This window comes from Tripterygium wilfordii, chromosome 20, assembly GCF_013401445.1.
Source record: "Tripterygium wilfordii isolate XIE 37 chromosome 20, ASM1340144v1, whole genome shotgun sequence".
Classification (NCBI taxonomy): domain Eukaryota; kingdom Viridiplantae; phylum Streptophyta; class Magnoliopsida; order Celastrales; family Celastraceae; genus Tripterygium; species Tripterygium wilfordii.
In genome coordinates this window covers 895,231-912,098 of record NC_052251.1, presented here as the reverse complement: position 1 = coordinate 912,098, position 16,868 = coordinate 895,231, and the positions used below count along the sequence as shown (strand labels likewise).

At 38.2% G+C, this 16,868-nt stretch overlaps 3 protein-coding genes across 5 annotated transcripts; 1 reads left to right on the top strand and 2 right to left on the bottom strand.

Moving 5' to 3' along the window:
- The first annotated feature begins 402 nt into the window (after window positions 1–402).
- LOC119986434 (RNA polymerase II transcriptional coactivator KELP) lies at window positions 403–3,581 on the top strand. The gene is made up of 3 exons (XM_038830993.1): window positions 403–825; window positions 918–1,023; window positions 3,157–3,581. The coding sequence occupies exons 1-3, from the start codon at window positions 496–498 to the stop codon at window positions 3,249–3,251; spliced, it is 531 nt and encodes a 176-aa protein (XP_038686921.1). The 5' UTR covers window positions 403–495; the 3' UTR covers window positions 3,252–3,581.
- A 538-nt stretch (window positions 3,582–4,119) lies between these two features.
- On the bottom strand, window positions 4,120–6,152 carry LOC119986435. Its single transcript, XM_038830994.1, has 2 exons — window positions 5,825–6,152; window positions 4,120–5,037 (listed from the first exon to the last, which is right to left on the bottom strand). The coding sequence occupies exons 1-2, from the start codon at window positions 6,070–6,072 to the stop codon at window positions 4,830–4,832; spliced, it is 456 nt and encodes a 151-aa protein (XP_038686922.1). The 5' UTR covers window positions 6,073–6,152; the 3' UTR covers window positions 4,120–4,829.
- Window positions 6,153–6,813: 661 nt separating this feature from the next.
- LOC119987008 (uncharacterized protein At4g10930) lies at window positions 6,814–16,424 on the bottom strand. Of its 3 annotated transcripts, none has more exons than XM_038831694.1 (15): window positions 16,231–16,424; window positions 15,987–16,090; window positions 15,521–15,621; window positions 14,848–14,938; window positions 14,578–14,627; window positions 14,175–14,244; window positions 13,433–13,542; window positions 12,650–12,715; window positions 11,156–11,937; window positions 10,934–11,020; window positions 10,695–10,770; window positions 9,322–10,501; window positions 9,142–9,216; window positions 7,421–8,488; window positions 6,814–7,293 (listed from the first exon to the last, which is right to left on the bottom strand). In XM_038831694.1, exons 2-15 carry the CDS (start codon window positions 16,050–16,052, stop codon window positions 7,069–7,071), a joined length of 4,047 nt encoding a protein of 1,348 aa, XP_038687622.1. In that variant the 5' UTR covers window positions 16,053–16,090; window positions 16,231–16,424; the 3' UTR covers window positions 6,814–7,068. The 3 variants fall into 3 exon arrangements, with proteins under 3 accessions (XP_038687622.1, XP_038687623.1, XP_038687625.1); XM_038831695.1 differs by having other exon boundaries at window positions 15,521–15,606; XM_038831697.1 differs by lacking the exons at window positions 14,848–14,938; window positions 15,521–15,621; window positions 15,987–16,090; window positions 16,231–16,424 and having other exon boundaries at window positions 13,433–13,538.
- Between the last annotated feature and the right edge of the window lie 444 nt (window positions 16,425–16,868).

The following is a 16,868-nucleotide window of genomic DNA, read 5'->3' as shown; positions in this document are numbered from 1 at the left end:
GAAAATACATTAGATTGGGGTGTACTTAGCAAAAAATGGGGTGCAAATAAGAGTCATCTATATCATAGGCTCTTCTACCCAATACAACTCGAATATGTCATTTCACCGCTTAACAACCCCATCGAATTAAACTTGAGTGTTGATTTGAAAGTTGAACTTGAGAGTCTCAACTAGAAAGATGCATCCTCATCCAACTCGGTCATCCTCAATTAATTCACCACTCCTTGTGTAATGTACTAATGTGTATCATTTGGTTAAATTGGTAACAGAAAAAGAGTAAAATCTACCGAAGGCTACATCACAGTGAATGATCTGCTAGTGACACGTCATGATCTAACGGTACACTTGTCCGCATTCTCGAAATTCCATCGCAGTAAAACAGAGTTACAGTTCCCAGTCAGGACTCAAGTCTAAAGCGGTACAGCTCCGCCCAAGTTTAGCTCCGCAAAACATCGCAGAGATCGCGAGGAGACCTACGAAGGAAGACTGAGAAACATGGAACTAGAATTGAAACAGAAGATCGAGAAGACAGTGCGTGAGATTCTGCAAGAAGCGAACATGGACGAGACCACCGAGTACCAAATCCGGGAGGCAGCGTCGGCGAAGCTGGGCTTCGACCTCTCCAAGCCTGAGCACAAGGGATTTGTTAGGCGCGTGGTCAATTGCTTCCTGGAAGAAGAGAACGCGAAAGAAATCAAAGAACTAGAAGAGAACGCGAAACAACAGGTTGAAGAGGAGGAAGGAGAAGAAGAAGAAGAACGAGGAGTAGCCGTTGCAAACGACGACAAGGAGTACGACGATGATGGTGATCTCATAGTATGCAGGGTCGGTTCTTAGATTTTCTTTGTCTCTTTCAATTGATTATGATGATTTAGGGAAATAAATTCATGGTGGATTTTATATTATCGTGTGTGCAGTTGTCAGACAAGAGAAGAGTGACAATACAGAACTTCAGGGGAAGGAACTTGGTCTCAATAAGGGAATTCTATAAAAAGGATGGCAAGGAACTTCCTTCTAATAAAGGTATTCATTTCATATGGTTCTTCTGGTTCTTGTTTTAATTGCTATTGTGTAATGCTTTCCTGTCTAATTTTGTGTTTGCTTTGTGATTCTTTGTGAATACTATGACTGAAAGAGATTATTAGTTGAAATGAAGGATGAGAGGAGAAAAGAAATTAGGATATGTTTGGCCACTTAAGAGTTACCGGTGTAGAACCATTAGAATAGAATATGTAATTCACCTATGATGTAGTTAGGATTTGATGCCGCTGCAGTCTTGATAAGTTCTTTTGAGGTTTCTTGCATTTGCATAAATTTTTAGATATGTTTCAGATTTCTTATGTTTTTTAACTTTGAGATATGTAATGAGTTCACTCTAGTCGTGGTTTTGTATATGCTTTGCCACTTGGTAGTTGCTTTTGTTTAGGCATTAGAAATGAAATGTGATTCAAAATGAAATAATTGGCGTTTGACGATGAAGCCTTCATAAATTTGATTTGAATTCACTTATGTTTTCATAAAATTTTTAGAAGTGTTTGAAATTAATTTGATGTTTTGAGACTTCAAGCCTCTGGTCCTGGCCACAATGTGTTCATGTTGCGAACTCATACTAGTCACAGGGAACCTGATGTTGGAGGCTGTAATACGAGTCTGTTTTTACCACCTCCAGTTACATGTTTTGTGGCAACCCTTCAAAAGGGATGGTAGTAATAGATATGAAAGTGTTTGCCTTAATTTTGAGCAATACTTCAAGGGTTGAGCAACTTACTCGTTTATGTATCTCAAGAGTCAAGTCTTTTAAAAGAGGCACATGGCTGGGAGGTCTTTCTCTGCAAAACTTTTTTGCGAAATTGAGATAATTGACTTGTATTGGTGTGGATGTATCATGTATTAACACATGCAGTATTTTTATCAGAGAAACTGACCTCACTGGTAGGCATTTTCGGTCCTTATTTTTGTTGTGTCTTGAAAATTGGTATAAAGACTACCATGAGTCATAACATGTACTGGAAATGATTACGTGGTTATGTACCTTTATCGGTCGACAGTCAACAAACAGTTTCACTGAGCTGAATCAGGTATAAGGTTTGCTTGAGTTATGTCAGCTAAAATCCATGCTGCTTATCATCTACCTTGATAACTGATGATGGACAAAACGAAGTCTTTGCTAGATTGTCTTCCAATCGTAGGAGTTCTTACCTGAATTGTTTACTGCTGATTGTGCAACAATTGTTGTCAGTCCTTCCTCTCTTGAAGAGGGCTGTTTTTTGATGTGTCTCAATACTCTCAACATCAATACCTATATGCAATGATGCTACTGCTTGCCATAAGCTTATTACAGCTAACTTGATTATATGTTTCATGGTATGTGATTGGGCACCCTGTTACAAGGTCCTTTAATACACCACTTATCTGTGAATTTTGGCGCTAAAGATCACTTAGACCGTATATCTGAAATCCCGTGTTTTTTATAATGCCATTCTTACATATAATGATAGAAACCATGGGGCAGCTTGAGTTTTAGTTTTACTATACATGTGAATTTCTTATGTAGTTATGTCTCTGTTCAGCATGTGAATGCTTTTGGTTCAATGCACTTCAGTACATAAGAAACTTAATGTACACACACACACGAAAATTTTGTACTAAGTCTGTCATGAAGTAGTATGTTCCCGTTATCTCCATGAAACTTTCATCGGTTTCTTTTTTCTCGTCTTTTGATGATCAGAACAAGCATATAGTAAGTTAGAGAGTGCTGAAATATAACATCATGGATTTGAGAACATTAGGAAACAAGCTCAAGCCTGTGCAACTTGCTTATAGCCTTAAATTCTTTGGTAGTTTTTTTGCATTTTTCTTGGCAAATAAGCCTGTAAAATTCATCTTAGGATGTTCGACACAATTAGACATTGCTGAACTTACCGTTACAAGTTAAATCGCACGTTAAAAATATGGCATAGCTTGCATAAATATAGGTGCTCTTGGAACTTGGTACTTCAAGTGGTTGCTTTAAAGTGGAAGGTTAGTGCTTTAAATGCCACTTCTTCATGTGTTTAGAATGTTGCTCCCTCCCTCTGCTGTCACAGACTCACCCTAGTACTATGCGATGCAAATGGAGGTCTTCTGGAACTCATGCTTGTTTTTTAACATCCTCAGGAATAAGCTTGACGGATGAGCAATGGGGAACTCTAAGGAACAATGTTTCTGCTATAGAGAAAGCTGTTGATAAGATGAACTCGCGCTTGATGTGATGAAAGTTCTTTGAGGATGGACGTTTGAAGACTTACATGAATGTCGTTTTTTGAACCTTTGTTTGGTACTTCTCTGGAAATGCCTTCCTTCTGCCTTGAGTTTTGAGTTCTCGGCTCTTTTGATCAGTGCCAGATGCAGAATGGAAATCGACACTTAAGAAACTGCTGCTACTCAGAAATATGTTGTAAACTGTATCAAATATGTAACCTTGTTGACAGACTGTATTTGAGTAAACTTGTTGTCGGGTGAATGCTTGTCAAATATTGGATTGGACCTGCCATGCTCTATCAGAACTGAACATTTCTTCCCGTCTAGGGCTGTTTGATTAATTCTCGCAATATGAGCATCCTAGTTATATTTGGAATAGGGATGGTGATTGACCAACAATTTTTTAACGAACTCGTTCAAAACATGGTTACATTGGATCCTGATCTACATTGTGATTCTCGGCAAGTGAATTCCCCATCCTACACGCACGAGGTAGAAGGCCCATCGGGTGGTTCCAAAGAAATTTGCATGGTAATTCTCGGCACGTGAAGTCCCCGTCCTACACGCACGAGGTAAAAGTCCCATCGGGTGATTCCAATGAAATTTGCATGGTAATTCTTGGCACGTGAAGTCCCCATCCTACACACACGAGGTAGAAGTCCCATCAGGTGATTCCAAAGAAATTTGCATGGTAATTCTCTGCAAGCGAAGTCCCCGTCCTACACGCACGAGGTAGAAGGCCCATCGGGTGGTTCCAAAGAAATTTGTTCCAAGTGAGAGTTCAAGAAAATCCAGTATTGTTCGATTGAACTAATGATTCAACAACCATCATCATTAGTGTGTTTGACAAAACCATTTGGTGGTGCCAAGTAGACTACATTGCACATTGGTTATACACAAAATGGTAATACATATTCTTTGGAATTGTTTTACTAGTACATTGGTGATACATTTCACATATAGCAAACTATTCAATACTAAAGCATATTTTACAGCATGTACTAATTCAGCAAGGTACAGGAACAGTATGTAAATTCAACAATGCCAACCAGTATCTATCTGTTCATTAACCTGTATAGTTTTGTACATTCTAATTGGCAACATAATTAAACATTGGGGAGAAAAAAAACCCAGCAGCACCAAAACAGGTTACTAATACTTTAGGCTGAACCATGACCTCCCCATCAAAATGTGGAGAATGATGAATTGATGAGGATTAGCCGCTGGCGATAGCCTAGCTGGTTATCTCACCTCAATATTTGGTATTATGGTTTTCGATATATGCTGCCATGGCGAGCGCGAAGTTTGAAGGAAATTTGTATAGAATGAGGTTTGAAGGAAACTCATATATGGCTTTATATTTACTGGTTTCAATTCTCATTCAAAATGAAAGAGAGATAAATTTAATCACACGGCAGTCAAGCTTTTCCATCAGTAAGATAATCTGAAAGACTGTCTTGTGCCAGCAAAAACAATTAGCTAATGTAATCAAGACCAAAACAAGCAGCTTTAGAACAAATCAAGATTTACCGTTGGAACTAAAAACAAATTTACCTTGACTGATCCTCATCACTATGGCCTACAGAAATTCATGTCTCCGCTCTTCCAAAGCCAACCTCATCCATGCTTTGGCCACGCCGCCTATACCTGCCACCAGATGCTACAAGTCCAGGACAAGGCCTGTATGCCTTTATTGGCCACCAGCCAAACCCTGCGACAGTAGCAATCCCACCTTGAATCCTTCCCTCGCCATTGCATCCCTTTTCAATTTCCTCTCTCCCGCATGCCTTGCAACCCCTGCGTGGAAAGTTCACGTACACTACTCGAAATTAATATTGCTTCAACCATAAAACTATCAGATTTTTTGGGAACAGAGTAGAGATAGAAATACATAGACTAAAGATTTGCTCAAACTATGTGATTTTTCCACAAGGGCACTTAGAATTCCACAATTTCTTCACTAGTCGAAATCCTATGTGAATTTTGGAATCTATGGCAATTGAACTCCCATGGTTAGGCATATTCATTTTGCAAACCATAAGTAATTATGGACAAAACCAGAAACCAACAAACTAGTAACAAACCGTTTCCTATCAGAAATTAAACTACCACCCATGAAAGTTTTTGGCCACATGAAACTCAGCATAACTGGCAATCTTCCACCAAATAAAATGATCCATAAGAGTTGCATTTGCTCTGGAACTGAGACACTTACCCAGTAAAGAAGACCCACGTGGGCACATCAATAATGCACAAGAAAAATAGAAGAAGGCTTCAATATAAATTGAAAAAAAATCATATTCAACCAATTAGATTTCATATAGTCTAACATGGATGGGAGGAAAATATAAGAAATTTGAGCAGAACACAATATCAACAGGCCCCAATATATGCCAAATGGCAAATTATGTCAATCAGTACACCCAGATGCATAGATAATAGAGGTGAGTCATTTCATCAAACACATAAGAGTCCAAAATTATCATTTCTTGATGGAAAACAAAACATGATGATTCCAAGTTCAAATCATGAGTAAGAACTTCGTGGGTCAAATGGCAAATCACAGTACAGAAGTTGTAATTACCTGAGAGGAAGCTGTTCAAGTTCTTGAGTGGAAGACTCGCGTTGGACAGGAAGAGTATCAGGTGGTGTGGAAGGACCATCTTCTACAACAGAATTTGAAGGAGGAGAAGAAGAAGCAGCAGCAGAGACAGGGATAACAGACATGGATGGGTACCTAAGGAGAGTTGTGGAGCCATTGCCATGCAACAATTTGTTTCCAAAGAGTGGAGTCCGGTGAGGAGTGGGAACAGAGAGAAGGGTTATTGCCATTCTCAGCTCACTCTCTCATCCTCTCCCTTTGCAACAATACAGGGCAGGTAGTGGATAACAACCTCTAAAACCAAGCTTTGTCTTCTCTCACTACCAAAATGTGAGGCTGAGAAGCTTAAAACAATGTTACTCTTTGTTACTGAGCATTATGTGGTTGGATGGAAATGAACCATTTTTAACTGAAAGATTAAAGATTTGCACCCCATTTTTTACTAAGTACACCCCACTCTAGTGTGTTTTTAAAGGGTTAATGTGAATCATGTGATGTACACAATAAAAAATAGGGTGCAAATAATGTTCATTTTTTACTAAGTACACCCCACTCTAGTGTGTTTTTAAAGGGTTAATGTGAATCATGTGATGTACACAATAAAAAATAGGGTGCAAATAATGTTCATCAAGATTAAATTATTTTCGTCGAGTGTGGATCGTCCAAAGTATTTGCAGAGTCAACTCAATAGAAGTGGTTTGAACGGAAAAGAGGATGAAAAGTTAATAGTAAGTAGGCTTAAAATAAGTGCCAAGTACTTTCAACGTTATGAGCTTAAACTCGTATCATCAGACCACACTACGTTGTGAACTTAAACCGTTATGAGCTTAAACTCGTACCATCAAACCACACTACATTGTGAGCTTAAACTCATACCATCAGATTGTAAATTAAGCCAAAAACAATACTTGACCAAAAAAATAGTACTCTATTTAGAATCGGAACGCAGCAGTCAATAAAAAAAATAGTGAGGAGGGTGAGATGCACCTTACGCAATTATTGACAAGAAAAATTACATTTTGAAGCCTTAAGAATCCATAGATGATTCATTCGTTATATTATATTGAAGACTTCAACAATTACGCCTTCTGTCATTTTCATGTCATGTCTGAAAAAAGTTCCAAGATTTGGTAGTCAATTACTACCAAATATTTTCCAAGTATAGAATGGCAGTATCAAGGATTCTTAGGGTTCAACCCAGCAATTATCAGACAAAAAAAAAACCATCATTGAGGATGGCTCTTTTCCTTCTGCTGGGCTGCCTCCACATATTGCTCGGCTAGTTTCTTCACCTTCTCTCCTTCCTTGATCAAGAAATTTGCATTCTTGTCTTTGGAGTGATATTTCATAACTTTATCAGTCGTTTTCGCCACTACCCACCTATACTGTTCAGCTGTTATCACACCAATCTTACACAGTGGCCTCATGTGCTCCTTAATGTATGCTTCAACCTGCATAATTTGAATCAATGGGTAACAAGAAAGGGAATGTGCAGGGAGGAAACGATTATCCGGAGATACTTGGTTACCAGACAGAGCATCATAAAATTAACTATTGAATTGGTAACGCGCATAATACCTTCTTAGATACAGATTTCACACCATCGTTTTGCTGGTTAGTGTCGGCATCGGGCATCTTCTCCTTCCTCGGAACATTCTCACTTGTTTGAGAATGGAGTAGATTCCCTTCAACTGAAGAGGCAACAACAATTTTCTCACTGGAGCCCTCACTTTCAAACTGGGATGCTTTTCCTGATTGATTTAACTGATGATTTTCATCATCTCGAGTAATCTTGTTCTCAGCTGGAAATTCCACCAGCTCCGGGAATTTATCTATTAGTGGTTGTTTGTCTGGGCCATATAATGTTTCACATTCTGCATCGGATTGTTCTCCACTTTCTTCTTTAGGTAAGGATTCTGAAAGAACATAAGATTTGGTCTCAGCCTCTGTTGGGAAGCTTCCGATGGCTGTACCACTGTGATTCTCCAGGGTGTGAGGAGAATAATTAGGTATACCATTCTCAGGCCTAAGACGATCTTCAGAATCTGAAACATCATTTGACATTTTAGAATTGAGTGTGGAGAAAACTACTTTCACTTTTGACAGGGCTTCCTCTGCTGGTTGCGTCGAGACTTTCATTGCAGTTGCACCGATGTAGTCTTCATCTGCTAAATCATACTCAAAATCACCATAAATATCTATCTCTGGATGAGAATCCACTTCAAAGACATTTTCTGGCCCTTCCTGCCCAATCAAAGAACAATTGTCCACATCACTGGGAACCTCCATTCTCTGATGTGGACTACCAGGCGGAGAATCAGACAAAAGGCCCGCAGTTCTTAATGCATCTGTGACCTCAGGATCAATTGGAACCTCATCAGCAGTTTCTTTTGAGCCACCAATCGCTACTGCTACTTCAGGTGAGGGATTTGATTCCTTGGCTTTCAAAGACTTGCTGTCATCGGAGCGATGCAATATTTCCTGGGAACAAAGATTGAAATACACTACCTTGCTGTTTGACTTATCAGCTACCTCCTTCTCGATATTGACTGCATCAGCTATAGCCAATTCAGTTTCTGCGGTTCTGCGGATCTCTGAAAGATTTGCTTTCTTCAAGAAGCCCTCCGCCATGCGGTAAAGCTGTGTCTGTAGAACAAATTACAACCTTAGTCAGAGTGATCAGCAACTTAAACAGGTCACCAGCAAGATCCTGGGCGAGAAGAACCAGCTCAACGCAAACTAACAAGAAAAACGTTTAAAACTTCTCAATAATATGACCATGTTGATAATGATGATGCACATGCCATAGAATTGCAAGGGCCATGCTGAGAAAGAAGGATGGGCATTCAATGACAGTTGAATCAATCATGCATTTCCAGTAGGAAAAAGAAACGAAAAAGAAAATAAAGTTTCCATATAGGGAAAAAAAGAGAAAATCTTAGAACACATTTCTAAGATAGACTTATATATAACACTATACTACCCTTATAGGCGATCTTCCCCCTTTTTGTCCCAGGGCCACGAGTGTGGGCATGGCAACAAAAACCATGTATTTGGAGACAAACAGGCAGGTTTGAAACCAAACAACCCTCAACAGTGGTAAGTTCTAATGTTAATTGATGCACATCTTCTGCACCTTATTACTTTTCCCCCCATGTGGAAAATCACGAGGCACGAACCCATATCTGGCAGTGTATCAACAGCAAAATAAAGAAAATTTCAAGGAGGGTTATCACCCATCTAACGTAAGGAGAGACCCAAATATTTAAGGAAAAACAAAGACGTGGGGAACTGCATACCTGCCTAACTGACATGGGAATCTTATTATGGAAGCTGGCAGCTAATACTGGTCTCATGTCAACTGGTAGCTGAGCCTGCTCACAGCAATTTAGAAAAAGAGAATTATATGCAACACATAAAAATAAAATCACATAGTAGATGGAGAAAAATGGCCTAAGAAGAGAGAACAAATTACACACAAGTAAGGGATAACTTCCTTTCAGCATGACACTGTCTTCTTGTTTCCCAGACACTGCATTCTTGCCTGCATCAACCTTTCTCCTTGCAAGAACTTCCAGAGCTAATTTTCTTGTATCAGGTTTGACGTCAGATTTAACCACTTCTCTCTGCGTACCTGAGGAAGAACTTTCTTTCTGTTTTTTCAAATTCGCTTTACTGGAAGCAGTGTTGCCCTTTGAGAATGGAGCAATTGTAGTAGTCACTGGAATACCGACCTTCGGTAAAACCTTATTCTCAACCGAAATGAGTTGTTCTTTATCTGATACAGGATTACCAGGAGTTTTGAGCGCTGAGACGGGTTTAATATCATCCTTGCGCGGGAAAACAGATGTATCAGCTAAATACAATCTAGAAAGGATGGGATTTGTGGACTCCCATTCAAGTGCCTGCTCTGCCTTTAGGTCCTCTGGGCTCTTTTGTAGGAGGTTTAGAACCGACTTCAAAGTTTCAATCTTTTCAGGCTTCGTAGCTCTCACACAGCGATGCTTCCAGAATTCAACTTCACAATCACGGTCCCATGCAGCCTTTCGTCTTCCATTGGAATTCCCATATATTTTCTTTGTCAGATTCTCACGAACTTTACCCTTCTGCAATATGGACTTCTTTGCTTTCATGGCCAATCGTGATATCTTACCAACAGATTCAGGGCTGGGCCCTGCTATAGCTGCTCTGAAAGCGGCAAGAAGCTTTGGTTCAAAGAGGTTATCTGTAATGTCTTTTGAAGACTTGTTCAGAATAGCTTCTCTTATATCTCTTCTTAATTTTTGAACTACTATTGAGGAGTCTTTATCCTCAGAAGCTCTCCTCATAATTTTTTTGACCCTCAAGCAGGCCACATTTTCTCTTTGTTTTGAGCATTCATCAGCAGGGATCAATCGTTCAAACTCTTTTGATGATCTTTGACTGGTCCCCTGTACTATACTCATAATATCAGAAGTAACAGCTTTCTTTTCTGTATAATATTTCATTTCATCATCTCCAGAAACTGCTTTCAGGGGGGAGCATTTTCCTAGATCAACTGAAATTGGTGTGTCAGCTTGCTTCTTCGAAGGAATCAATTGAAAATCTCCCTCAGACCTAATTTTTTTCACAATAATGTCAGTCTGGGCTTTTGCTTTGGTTTCTTCATCACCATCACTCCTATGAGCAACAAAATTAAAACATCAAGAAATCACACAGAAAAAGAAAGAAAGACAAACAGATAGCCAAAAACTTGGGACCTACATGTAGTAACAAATTTGAAAATCAGTGGAACATTCATATACTCAGCATATCACAAATAGCAACTGCCTGGAAACTAAATTAGTGCTAATCTACTTTAACTGAAAATTACCTGCAATCAGCATCCTTTCTTTTCACACCAATAATTCTGGCAGGATCCTTTTTCTCATCAAGCACAATCTTGCCAGCTGAAAACATTCTAGCACTGAGACTATGAGATGAAATGTGTACACAGATGCATTCAATAAATCTCAATAGACTTAGAAATATAATTGCAATTCCACTGCCAAAAGATCACCAGAAGGGGGAAAAAGGAAAATAAATTTTTCCTAAAACTACTTTCTTTCATACCTTTTGACAAGAGGTCATCTGCAGCATTCTGCAGCTTCACTCCTCCAGTCACTTTGTCTCCAGTTGCATTATTTCTCAAATCATTAACTAGAAGGATATCAAAGTATGTGGCATTTAGCCATCATCAGATATGCAAATCATACTAATATTCTTAAAATGATCACTATGACGGCCATTAAACTATTCGACTTAAAGAACAAGAGGATGCCTGAGAAAAATTACCTGGCGAAAAGGAACCCAAATATAAACCAAGATGAATATCCATATTGGATTCACTTTCATATAGTTTGTCTGCAGCGCACAACCCATTGAGTGTCTGTCTTGAAGAATTCTCAACACCTTTAGAGCTATTCATTTTATTCATCGTTCCATGATCAGATCCAGACTTTAATTTATCAATCACCAATGAATTAGAAGGCATACTAAAAGACTTATGATGAGATAAGGACAGATCCAGTTCCTGAGACTCCAAGATTGGCTGAATAATAGTTTTCTCAACGGACGGTTCTTCCACCTTCAAGCTATAGCGATCAGGATCATATGATATGACTTTGAGATCCTCATCAACTGTGAAGTTTGATCCAAAGTCATCTGGTTCTGCAGTGGATTGATTTTCTCTAACCATTGAGACAACAACAGCTGTCTCTCCTTCATCAGCAAGAGTTACAGAGACCTTTCCAGAGAAAGTAGCCTCAGCAAAGTGCTCACTATGAGTACCTTCTTTAGCATGCTGGTGGCATGTCTTCTGTTTCAAAGTTGTAACAGATTGTTGCGAGACTTCATGAAGTGAACCGCTCTCACCTGGTTCTTTAGTTCCTGGATCTCCTCCAGCCATTGAGACAATAACAGCCATCTTGTCTTCATCATAAACAGGTACAGAGACCTTTCTAGACAAAGTAGCCTCTGCAAGAAGTCCGCAATAACCATTTTCTGGAGCACACTGGTCGAATGTCTTCTGTTCTGAAGTAAGATCAGTTTTTTGTAGCGCTTCACCAACTGCGCATCTGCAATAAAACCAAAACTGGAATGTCTATTTAAAAAATACACACTTACATATGAAGAGAGAAGTAGAGAACAAAAATATATAATTTTAGGTCCAAGCTCAAAAAATTAGCAGAGGAAGATGTGATCACAGGATTCTTTTTGTTTTCTCTGGTAACAATTATTAACAAACAACACACAGGGAAGTAAATTACAAGCCCCTCAGAGGCTAGGACCAAAGATCTGATATTCCCTTCAAACTTACTGATATCTAGGTCAAGATTTTTCTTGACAATTAAAATGTATTAATAAATGCAGCAAGAACGCTCCACATCATCCAAGTAAATGCAAACTAACAAGCAAAGGAATCTAGACCTCTAATAACACAATTCAAGTTACATTGATTTGCAACTAGCCCAAAAACAATGTTCAAACATTAAGCGAACTCCCCCCCCCCCCCAAAAAAAAAAAAACATATCAGCACACTTATAAGCTTCCTGCAAAAAAAGTGGAGGCCAGTCACGAAGCTAAATATAGAGTACTAATGCTATACTCAAGTCTCAAGCAGAGATTCAGGGAAAAAAAAATTAATTGAGGCCGTCCACACAAGCTACTTCATGCCAATATTGCTGTATAAATTCCATATGAGATGGGAACAATGTGTGTTGGATCCTGCAGAATAGATCAACCCAACCACACTCAACCAAGACAACAAGAAACAAATCTAATAGCAACCTTGGACATAACCATGTATCCTCGGACGTGCCTTCAGGATCAAAACCCACACAGACAGCATGATACCTGTCTCCATAAAAGCCAATAAATAATTTAAAGGACAGAAATGGAGAGAAAGAAATAAACAATTAAAGGACAGAACGAAGATAAAATTATAATCATTTTTTTGCGTGGATTATGTCCAAAAAGAACAAAGAACGGATTATCAGAAGGAAAACACGAGTACAAAAAACATAGCCGGGAATTACAATATTAGAACATTTACTGGAAAAATTAAAGGGCAAATGGTCATTAAGAACCAGCTAAAATATTAGATACTCTTTCAAATCAGAACCTTGACTCAAGTCCCATACATGTTACATACAACATCTTTGTTTTTCTCTTCAATAAATACGTCCTACAGGCCCATCTCCTAGCTTCATTGATAAGCGGTAACGAGCAGAGTGCATAAGCCTATTTAGAGATAGGGCGAGCAGCAAGTAGCCAGCTGTATAGGATGAGTGTTTGGGATCACGGTTTTAAAAAAACAAATGTATGAACTACAGACAATTGCAGGATTTTGTTTTTTTTTTTACCAGGAAGTCTTATTAATACTTAGGAGATGCACACATATATTTTAATAACCGTTCGTCAGCACAGAGATAAGAGGGTTCACAATTCCCTGTTTGTTAATGGTTTAATTCAAAGAAAAATCAACCCTAAAAATTTCACTCACCATAATTTTCATTAGCCTAGAGAATCAAACAGAATTATCAACAATCAGATTATAGAACCAAATTTTACCAAATATCACATGAATCGCAAGCAATTGATGTGTCAAGATTGCAATCTCCCTCCATAGTCGTAGATCCACCTCGAATCTTGCAACCATCTCCACCCAAGCAGATAACTGCCTACACAATGGTATAGTACTTACAAATCAGATATCTTACTGAGTTTGAAAATGAGAGGGAAGGAATATTAGAATAATAAGAGAACTAGTCTTATGCTCTGAAATAACATGTACTCCCATGTGGGATATCTTCTTTGAAAGAAAGAAAAAATAAAATAACATTCACATTTGTTTCAACCAAGATGACCTGCTACCAATTGACATCAAGCCATTTGCTTTGTGAAAAGGCCACAGTCATTATTTTCTCCCATGGTTAAAAATGTTTGCCAGCAATAACTTCACCCTATCTCACATATGCATGAACACCTTGAAAAAAATCATCTTTACTATAAAATAAAAGCAGACTACGAAAGCACACTTAGAGAAATTCACATGAGAATTAGCAAAGACCTACAATTATATGATTAAAGCACATCTACCTTAAAAGTATAGGACACCATGCAGAACATTAAAATCATCTGTAAAACATGATTTACTGATTTTAGATACCATTTAAGAGATGTATTGTTCCTCATACTGCTGGCTAAGGTCAGTATTTTGACAAAGCCTCTAAGTACAAAACAGACCAGAAAGACTCAATGCGACAACGACTTGCCCAAAAAATTGAGAAGACAACTTCAAGAGGATAATTACATTCTCATCTATGTAATAAGATGGAAACGACAGTGTGTTACTCCTCCCTTCAATGCACCAATCATCATATCTGCATATATAAGAAACCAGTTAGTATAGTGGAATTTTCAACATGGGAAAAATCCTTAGCACTTCTAAAACAACTATTTCTTCACAGTATCTCAGTAGTCGAGTTATAACTAAAGCATCATTTGAAGATGAGAACCCCATAAGAAGTGTGCATATCAGTAATTTAATCACTTGATTTTGAATAAGAAAATTAGGGGAAAAAATTTACGCAAATTTCGAAGGTTAATAGAATACAAAGGACACTAGAGCACATATTTACTGATTTACATGGGCTTCTGGTCAAGAAAGGTAAGAGATTAGCAGAAGCACATGAGTTTTCCACAGAAAAATGTACCTGGAAAAGGACTCCTCATCACTTTTGCTGCTTCCAAGGGTATCATACACCTTCGTAGGAAAAGAGAACTTATTATGCTCTAACCACACTTTGCACAAATTTGTAGAATCAAAACTTATATGGGAAAAGGAGGAAAAATAAAGAAAATAATGAATTGGTGACAAAGTCGCTGATGCATAAGTATATCAAAATTAATGGCTATGCACATAGCTTGCATATATGAGGAAATTGTGTCAGAAAGAAAACCCGAAACAATTCTGTATCACTCACTGGAACACAGGTGATCATTTGAAATTCACTCTGGCAAAGTGGGCAAAGGTTTGTGATTGTAGACCAGTTGTCAATGCATGCAAAACAGAACCTGAAATTGGGAAGATGGAGCCCCATCATTAACAAGACATGCATTCAGCTCAAGCCACTGTAAGTTGACATGAATTTCAACATAATTCAAACAATTAGATCCATCCAGCCATACATAAAGTTTAAGCAAAAAAAATAAAGAATATGCCTTAACCGCAACTAAGACAATTTGTAACATGCATATTTAAATTCAATTGCAGTATTTGAGAAGAATGAGAATGAAAAACTCCCAAAACAAATACCACGGTAATACAAACCAATTCAGCTTACCCAACTCAATCTGACTTCCACAAAAAAAACATGGATAAACCGAAGATTTATAACATCACTAGCCAAATAAAATTAACTAACCATTCTCTTTTTAAGATACTTCATTGGAATCTAATTTCTAAAACAGAGGCATCTGTGACAGAATACTTTAATAATTTAGTTTTCCAATAACCACGCCTTGTTTTAGTGAACACTCTGTCCGGAAAGTTTAAGACCTTTATTGTTGATGCATTTGACAACGAAAGTTCTGTTTACGATCATCTTATTCAATTACTAGGGAGAAAATCAAAGTAAGACATCTAAAGAGATGTACCAGTGCTGGCAGCAGTCCAGAACCCCTCGGTCAATGATAATGTCCATGCATATCCCACATCTTTCACCCTCAAAATCTGCGTTATCCTGCACGTTACATTTCTTCACATAATATAAGATTCATCAAACGTCTAAATCCAAAATTAACAATGCAATTTTTGTACTCAATTATATTCTAAACATCATGTTTGACTAGCAAGAAACAGCTAAACTATGCACGCCGTAACCAAATAATACTTTACACCACCATCATACTTCATACATCTTTTAAACCCACATTTTTCCATCTCAGCCATTGATCTCCACTTCCACTTAATTCAATCCTTGGCTCTCAAATTAAACTACCAAAATCTAAACAAGTAATCAGGAAATCAGACGCCATAATTAATTCAAGCACACAGACATAGCCCTGAACTAATACGATCATAAAACAGAAAAGTAGCAGACCCATCAAATTTAGAACTTACATTATTGTCATCAAGTCCAACAGTCTCTTCTTCCAACAAACCACTCGTGACTAAATCCACCTCCATTATGTCAAATAAAGAACCAGCTCGACCAAACCAAGAATCTACACCACATACACATAAAATGTCATCAAACGCACCACAGAAATCAGCTAGCGAAACACAAATTCAGTAGAATAAGACGAAAATTGCAAGAGGTAAATCAAACTCATCCGAGGATCAGTCGGTGGAACACAAAAATCACCTGACCGGTTTCAACAAAAACTGAAAATTACAGACATCTAGGGTTATGTGGAACAGTTCTGCGTGTGTATTAGAACTCAGATAATCGCCAGGCTGCTGCGATTTGAAGATCAGACGCGAAAACGAAGAAGAAAATAAAAAAATCACGCGGGTAATGATGGGATTGCGGAAAGGGGAGAGGATAGTTTCGTAATGAAAAACTGTTGAATTACCAAATTACATAAAACTCCTTGACTATATCTCCAATTTAGGATGATGTAGAAGTGTAAGATGGGCCTGGCCCAGCAGCTCTTAACGGGCTGGGTGAGGTTTCCGACCCACACTTCCCGGGCGGCCGGTATTACCGTATAACTGCTCAATTAGGTTTAGTAATAGTATAATGTACGTGTAAAATGGGCCTGGCTAGCACCTCTTAATGGGTTGGGATAAGGTTTCCGGCCCACACTACCCGGCCGCCCGGGATTACCGTATTAGTATAACTGCTCAATTAGATTTAGTATGATTATGAGTTAAGTTAGATTTTTATTTGTAAGAGGCTTTAAGAAACAATCCAAACAAATTAAAGACAACTTGTTTATGTATTACACAAATCAAGTTAGTTTAAAATTCATTCACTAGACCAGCCAAATTAGGATTTGA